Source organism: Tupaia chinensis, unplaced genomic scaffold (genome assembly GCF_000334495.1).
Source record: "Tupaia chinensis unplaced genomic scaffold, TupChi_1.0 Scaffold000548_1, whole genome shotgun sequence".
Taxonomy (NCBI): domain Eukaryota; kingdom Metazoa; phylum Chordata; class Mammalia; order Scandentia; family Tupaiidae; genus Tupaia; species Tupaia belangeri.
Window position 1 is genome coordinate 1,817,336 of NW_006160060.1, and position 7,950 is coordinate 1,825,285.

Genomic DNA, 7,950 nt, shown 5'->3' on the forward strand with positions numbered 1-7,950 from the left:
AATCCCTGCAGGGCGAGGGAGAGGTGGGGCGGGGTTTGCCGCCTCTCTCCAGGAAGCAGGGATCTGACCTGCCTCCCTATCCCATGGAGCTTCCCGACAGGGCTGGGTGCAGTTTCCCGGAAATTACCCACATGGCTGGAGCCACTGCTGGGTGACTGCGGGGAAGCTCACTCCCCCAGCTCTTCTTAGTCGCACCCAAGCAGGCCTCATCTACTGGCCTGCAGGGACCACCGGGCAGCCGTCCCCCGGAGGGAGGTGGGCAGGACCTGCAGGGGCTGAGTCCTACCCTGCTGCCTGCAGGTGGGTGCCCAGGATGAGCGAGCACACACGCCCACTGAAGACGGCACTGCGGCCGCTCGCCTGGCCACCACCAGCAGCACAGCAGGCATGGTGCGGTGGTTGTCCCGGAGATCCCACAGCAAAGCAGCAAAGCACCGAGCGTGCTGTGTCCGGACAGCTCGCGGGCACTGTGAAGCCCGAGGTGAAGAGCGGAGAGGCTGCCTCCCTGACCTGCAGGGCGCTCCGGAACAGGCAGGTCTCATGATGGGAGTTCGCTCCAGCACAACATTGGGGGAGGGGGAGAGCTGGCTGGGTCAGCGTCCTGAGGCCTGCCCATGGTCTGTGCACCGTCTCCACTCCATTTTGGATTTCTAAGTCCTAAATAGAACTATGCAATGCCTTCTGCTCATGTCTACACAGGCGTGTGTGAATCCAATAACCGTACGGATGGACAGTCACAGGGTCAGCAGAGAAGGCCCGAAGGCAAGAGGGAGACCACTTCATGAGACACGGTGTGTTCACGTGGCCATGGTTTGGGGACGTCTTTTGACACTCTTCAGGTGCCAACGCCAGCTCTCAGAGAGGAAACAGTGGTCTCAATTCACTAACTTGCATGGTTTCTGCTACCAATGGTCAACCAAGGTCCAAAAATAGATGAATACAGAAAAAGAAAATACAGGTGGGGGGACCACACTGACACAAGTTTATTTCAGTATGTGTTGTGACTGTCAACTCCTTCATCATTCGTTATCATTAATCTCCTGCTGTCCCCAATTTAGAAATCAAAGCTCGTTACAGGTTTATGTGTATAGGGAAAGCACGGCGCACACAGGGTTCAGTGCTATCCACAGTTTCAGGCCCTTCTAGGGGTCTTGAGAGGGATCCCGCAGACGAGCATGGAGAAATGTACTTGCTTCCTAAGTATGCCTGCAATTTCTGCTGCTGTCAGCAGGAGGCAGCAGAGCCCAAGCCACTGGGTCCAAGAGCTTCTGCTCTGGATTCACTGTCCACTCTGCCAGGTCTATAGGCCACACTGCCTCATGCACAGCCTCAAGCCAGGAGGTGGACTGGTAACTGGGCAGCCAGGCATGGACCTGCAGATGGGGCTACTCAACCCCAGCAGGCTCTCCACCCAGTGTGGGTCCTCCGAGTCAGCCTGCTCCAATTGGTTTGTGCCAGGACTTGGGGTATGAATACACTCTCTCCCCAAGTGCAGGTGCAGGCTTTGCCCAGTCACTGGCTGTGACCCCTAGAAAGACGAAAAGTTGAGGCTCAACCAAACCACACCCAAGGCCACACCAGGCCTGCCTATCCCGAGCCATGACCTTGAACCCCCACAGGCCCAGGCTCCCCACACTCCATCTCGGGGTCCAGGAGCAGAGAGGGCTCAGCAAGATGCTCAGACATCTGACAACTGGATGGCTGAATGGCACAAGGGGCTGTGGGGGAGCACCGAGATGCTGGCGGGAGGCTGGGTGGGGAGGCACCGCTTCGCTCTCTGGGCCCATGTGTGAGCCACTCGCCCCATGGCCTCTTTTGTGAGCCAGGCAGAGGACAGGCTGGCAGGAGGTCCGACAGGGGGAGATGCCCAGGAGGCCCAGGGCGAGCCGCCACGTCTCAGGGTAGGCTGTGCTGCATGTGGGCAGTGAAGCCCACGTTGCCCTCCCCACCCAGCCCACCATGCCGCACTCGTGCTCTGCGTGGTGAGCTCATCTTCGGGCCAGGGCCGGCGCCGCCTGGAGCACATGTGATCGGCAGCACACCACGGAGCCGGGGCTCACCAGCCGTGCGCACTGGCTGCGGGGGTCGCCGTGTCAGGTGTTCTGTGAACAGACGGGCACCCCACTCAGAATCGGCCCCTGCCCCAGGCTGCCAGCACCCCAGCCTGGGTTACGGTGCTCCAGAGCCTGCGCTCCAGGGCCAGCCGCCACGGTCCCCTCTCTGCAAACCGGCTGAAGGGGGCACACCCTCGCCTCCGCTTTGCAGACGTGGAGACTGAGGCCAAGGCAGGCCAGCTTCCCCCGCTCCCATAGCAGCCCCCGTCCCCTTCCACCCGACTCCAGGGGTGCTGGGATCGAGGCTAGGCCTGTACCTCTCACATGGCGCTGAGTAGTGTCCTGAGGCAGGGACCAAGAACAGGTGCCCACAGGAAGGGACTGTCTCCAGGGACCGGCAGCCTGGGCTAGTCACTGCCACAGCCTGAGCAAGCGCTCAGGCCCAAGCGGCTCCCCGTCTCCAGAGCACACACCACCCCGATGGCCCAGACGGGCCCAGCGTGGTGGGACACTGAAGGACAGCACATAGGATGCTCAGGCAGACCCGGGGTGGGAGTGGTGCTTGGGCAGTGGCCCAGAGAGACGCCTGAGGAGGTGGCCTGTCATTTAGGAGCACGGGGCCCATGCAGAGCCATGTCCAGGTGGCCGGTGGTGCCCAGCCACAGCTCTGCCCACGCCGCTTGTACACGCCCCACACCTTCATGAGGTTGAAGCATTTTCCAAGATCAAAATAAAGTGACTGCCTCTAAGATGTCCTGGGCTCTGATTCAGTTTCATCAGGTGACTAATTTTGTCTGAAATCCGAAAGACCGTCAAGGGCAGCGTGAGGGTCTCGTGTTCTCTAACAAGGCCTCTGCTCAGGACGCTGGCGGACGCTGGCGGCCGGGGTGCAGGTCCTCAGCCCCTCGTCTCTGTCCCTGAGCCAGGAGGGACAGCCACAGGGCCCCTTGGTAATGGAGTCAAGGAGAGAAGCAGGCAGGCAGCTGCACGGAGACCAGAGCCGGCTCAGAGTACTCCGTCCGTGGCTGAGCTGCTGCCTCCAGGAGGCCCTCCCTGACATGGGTTCCCCCACTGAGCCTGGTGCTGTAACGGTGCCTGAGGCCTTGGCCAAAGCTGGGCTCCTCCAGAGGGCATCCCGTGGGTCTGCAGGGAGGACGCGGCCTGTGAGTCCAGCAGCTCTGTGTCCTGTCTTGGGCTCAGCCTGGTGTCTGCCAGGCCCCGGGCAAGGTGGCTGGGCAGCACACATGCCCATGCAGGTCGCAGGCTCCACTGGGCTGGCCCACAGTGGCCATGCTAAAGTCCACTCGCCAAAGCCCTAGAGCCCGGCCATGACTCTGGGTGCCGTGGACAGGAAAAGCCAGGCCGGCTGGAGTGGAGCCCTCAGTGCGGGCAGGGAAGGCGGTGTTGGCCTCGGCTACATCTGCCACCCAGAGGCCAGCAGTTCCCCGCACGTGCTGCCCAGGGAACCCACCTGTTCAGACGTCAGGCTGGATGTCACTGCCTCCAAGAAGCCCTCCTCAGCTATGGTGGCTGCCTCCTCTGGCTGTGTCACAAGCTGCCTCTGTGTCCAGCACATTCCAGGGGCCGCACAGGCCTTTTACTCTTGTCCCCTGGGGGCCTGCGAGACCACGCTGAGGTTCTCTCCCCTGTACCCCACATCCCAGGTATGGGCCAGCTCAGAGCTGCAGGGCACTTCAGGAGGAGGAAGCCCTTTCCACTTGGACCTGAAGCACCCAGAACCCACGCTCCAGCTGTGTGGCCGGGACAGGCTCCCTGTCCAGGAGGCCCCGGGCCCCATCATCGACAGGGGTTGACAGCAAAGCTCCCCTCGGTGGGTGTCTGTGGAAATGGTAAGGTGGCTGTGGGAAGCCTCGAGAGGAGCCAGGATAGCAGGGCCCCCACACGCCCTGACCATGGCTTCCTGTCCACAGGATGGTGGCTCATGTCGGACATGGCTTTGTGCCGGGATGGCTGGAAGCTGCCCACGGTAAGCTCGACCCAGGGAGCCAACTAGAGCAGGGGCGTGTGCACTGTCAGCCTCCTCCCACGGGGACAGGGCAGTGGGGTCCATTCACCGTGGCCAAGACAGTGCCAATGTCCGCGGTCAGGCCCAGGCGACGGCAGGGTCCAGCACCTCCTCGTGGGCCGCAGCAGGAGCAGGGTGTGACCAGCCCCCAGCAGGTGGCGTCCGTGCTGCCCCCGGCGTATGGGGAAAGACAAAGGTAGCCCTCTGGCGTCGGTGCCCCGGCATCGGCCCTTGGTCTCCTGGAGAGGACTTCCTCCGAGAGGTTTCGAAGCAATTTCTTCTTGTAAATGCTGATGATTTTCAAGCTGATTGCAATGTGCTACACTGTCAGCACGGGGCACACGAGACACTTTAAATGCCACTGGGGACCTGGGCTGCATCCCCCTCAGATACAACAGCGTCCCTGCGCTCGGGGGATCTGCGGGTTCTACACGCCTCCGTGAAGACGGTAGTCCTTCTGGAAAACCTGCTCCAGCCAGGCACTTTGGTGGTGTCGGGACTCAGGGGCAGACACCCATGGAGCCCCACCACAGCTGGCAAAGGGTCCGTGCTGGCGTACGACACGTCCTGGAGAGACAGCCCCGGGGACCATGTGCTGAGCATGGCAGAAGTGACCGTGTGGCGCCTCAGAGAAGGACCCACGTGCTGGCCTGGCCCAGGGCGGGGCCCCACACGCAGCCTCGGCCCAGCTGTCGCCAATCGGTGCCCGGTCCCGCATCTCCTCCACTAGGTTTACCTGCGAGTCCGGCCCGCGTGCACCACTGTAAGTGCTCCTGCTTTCTCAGTGTTGTTTCGGGCGTTCACTACCGGCATGGAGAAGTACACGCGCCTGTGCGTGCTGATCCTGCAACCTGCCCCTGGTGTCCCTCCCGCGGCCCTGAGGACGGCCATGTGCACGCACCCCCTGGTGTCCTTCCCGCAACGGCACGTCACCCTCCAGTCCTGGTGCTCGCCTCAGCAGTCCGGCTAGAACTCCCAGCATGATGCGAAGCTCAGGGAGGAGAGCGGCGGCCTCATCTCGGTCCTGAGCTTGGGGCGAGCATCCCGTCTTCGGCAGTGAGCGTGCTGAGTGCAGGTGCTTCGGAGACACTCTCGTTACTCGTTACACAGCCCCCTCCCTTCCTAGCGTGCCGAGGCCTTCCACTGTAAAAGGGTGCCGGGCTTTAAAATCGCTTCTCTGGGGAACCAGCAGTTAGGGTAATGGCTATGTTGCTGGATTCCCACGTAGTTGACCGCGGTTCGCGTCCCGGACCCGGTGGCTTAGAACTCACGCCGGGTGCATGTGCGTGCGTGCCCAGGATCCCGAGAGGAGAATGGAGGAGAAGGGATTGCGGCGTGACCATCTCCCCTGGGGGGGGATTTCTCGCTTTCTGTCTCTATGTCTCTCTCTGTCTGTCTGGCGAGCGCACGCGTCCTATAGCGAAAACTTCTCAAAAAAAAAAAAAAAAGTAGAAAAAAATCGCTTCTCTGCAGGTATGACGTGATCATGTGATGTCACTCTCTACTGACAGGTGCGCCGTGATGACTGGTCTTCACTATGTTGAAGAGATAAGCCTGCCTGGTCGTGGGGTGCGACCCGTTATGTGGCTGGACTGGGTTCAGGAAACCCCTCAGTGTTTTGCTGAGGCCTGGGGGCCCCCTGAGACCGCAGTCACGCTGTGCTGTGTCCGCCCATCCTGCTGGTGTCAGGGCAACACTAGCCCCCGAGAGTGAGTTAAGGCGTGTTCCCGCCCATCTGTTAGAGAAGAGGTAGTCAAGGACTGCTGTCATGTCTTCGAATGTTTGGTAAAACTCCACGAAGCCGTGCAGCCCTGGGCTTCTCCGACTGGGAAGGTTTCGATCGCGGATGTGCCGTAACTTGCCGTGGGTCCATACAGACTCCCTAGGTCCCGAGTCAGCTTTGGCAGTGTGTCTGCAGCGAGCATGCGTCAGTTCCATCCAAGTTCTCTGATGTGTGGCCCAAGTTGTTCACAGCGTCCTTCTGACCCGCTCATTCCTCTAAGGCGCGTGTAAGTCCCCTCTTCACTGAGCGGTCCTGAGCCTTGTCCCGTCCCCCCCACCCCCGCCCCATCTCAGCTCACTGAGGTTTGTCAGTTTTACCTTCCAAAGAACTGGCTTTCGCTTTAGGGGACTTTCACTGTTTTCTACTCTCCACTTTTTATTTCACTCCAATAATGAGGCTTTCTTTTGCTCGATTTGCGTTTGCTCTGCTCTGCTCTGTAACGGTGTACTCGGGAGGGTACCTTTGCTTTTACTACAACGTGTTTAAAGGTAAGTTTATATAACTCAATTTTTAATAGAAGCTGTGCTTTCCAGTGATCTCGCAAATTCTCTGAAAATTTAACAAACAGCCCCCACAGTGAGTGCAAACGGACAGCTCCACTCCCTGGGTCCTGCCAGGCTCCCGAAAGCAGGAAACACTGAACCAGGTCAGCCTGGCTGGGAGCCAGTGGGCTGAGCCCCGCCCACACCTGCCCGCAGTTCAGGAAGCGGTGTGTCGGCCCCAGGACGCTCAGCTGCCCAGGGCACGCATGTTTCTAACCTGCTGGGACCTGAACACGTCCCGATGCCCACGCACTGGAGCCCAGGTTGTGGCCAGCACAGGGGTGTTGGGAGGAGGGCCGCTGGGAGGTATTCAGGGCAGGGGGCTGCACCCGCTGCTCGTAGATGGACACAGCTATACCTGCGTGTGGTGGACAGCTCGGCTCTCCTGCACTCTGCCAAGCAAGGACACGGGGTTCCTCGACTGCGGAGGACACGGGACTCGCCGGACACCAGCCAGTGCCAGCTCCTTGACCCTGGACTTCATAGCCTCCGGAACCACAAGAAACCAACTCCACCCTTCACAGGCCGCTCTGTCTCAGCTGCCTGCTGCAGCCGCACGGGGTGACTAAGACCCAGATGTACAGATGCCCTCGATTTCTAAGAACTGGACTGCCCGCTGGCCCTTTAGGGAGCAGTGCCCAGCAGTGCACCTGCTGCCAAAAGGTTCCCAGGAACCTAAAGCAAAAGCTGTGTCCACTGAGCCACAGCAGATGAGGGCGGCCCTTCTCCAGACAGTGCCCAGCTCCTCCAGGAAGCCTTCCCGGATTGTCAGTGTTGACTGCCACCAGCACCTTTGTACTCCAGCTTAGGCCGAGACCATATGCTTCCCACGGGAAGGGACAGAGGAAGAGCCCGGCAGTGGTTGTGGGGTTGGCAGAGTGCCCTGCTCTCCCTCTGCCGTGCTGGGCTGCATCTGCCCGGAAATGTCAGGACCTTCTGTCCATGAGAACTTGGAGCCGCTCCAGGTGCCCCAGAAGGCAGGAGTTAGTCCCCGCGCCCCGCCAACCCTGGGCACACATGCAGGGCCCTCTGAATGCAGGGCTCGCTCTCCTTGGTCTGAGCTGAGCTCCCTAGAGCCAGGGGACTCCACGAGGGGGCACCCAGTGGACTCCAGCTCCGAGCAGGACGTGCCGAGACCTCGTGCCCGCGAGTAAACGTCGAACAGCAGGTGGCTGCTGGCCCCAACAAGGGAGTAGCAGGACCCGGAAGTACCCGCAGGACAGCTGGCCGGAGGGCTCTCCCTTCCAACGCCACGGAACCCAGGTGCGCACGGGCCTGCCGTTAGGGTGTGGCCACCCATCCCGTGGCCACAGCCCTGGCTGGGCGCTCAGCCTCCCAGCAGACAGCACCAGAGCTGGGGTGGGCCAGTGGCTACACACCTGGCCTGACTCCCACCACCTCCCCACTAAGAGCGAAGCGGCCCGGAGCTGCATCTCAGCCCCCACCTGGAACGAGGGCCGTGCCTGGACGCACGCTGTGGGCACACCCCCACTCCCAGTGTTGGCCGCTGTCACCTCACACAACGGTGGCCGCCAGGCGCCCGGC

At 61.1% G+C, this 7,950-nt stretch overlaps 1 protein-coding gene across 2 annotated transcripts in view; it reads right to left on the bottom strand.

Annotated features, from left to right (window-relative positions):
* The window catches only part of TAFA5 (TAFA chemokine like family member 5), a 102,163-nt gene that overhangs the window by 52,836 nt on the left and 41,377 nt on the right, over positions 1-7,950 (bottom strand). Inside the window, exon 3 of one of the 2 annotated variants that reach the window (XM_027775341.1) lies at positions 966-2,102. The exons of the other annotated variant lie outside the window; for it this stretch is intronic. Within the exon in view, the coding sequence (XP_027631142.1) occupies positions 1,897-2,102 (206 nt within the window). The 3' untranslated portion in view covers positions 966-1,896. Of the gene's footprint in view, positions 1-965; positions 2,103-7,950 lie in introns of those variants that run through there. 2 annotated transcript variants of the gene reach the window in all.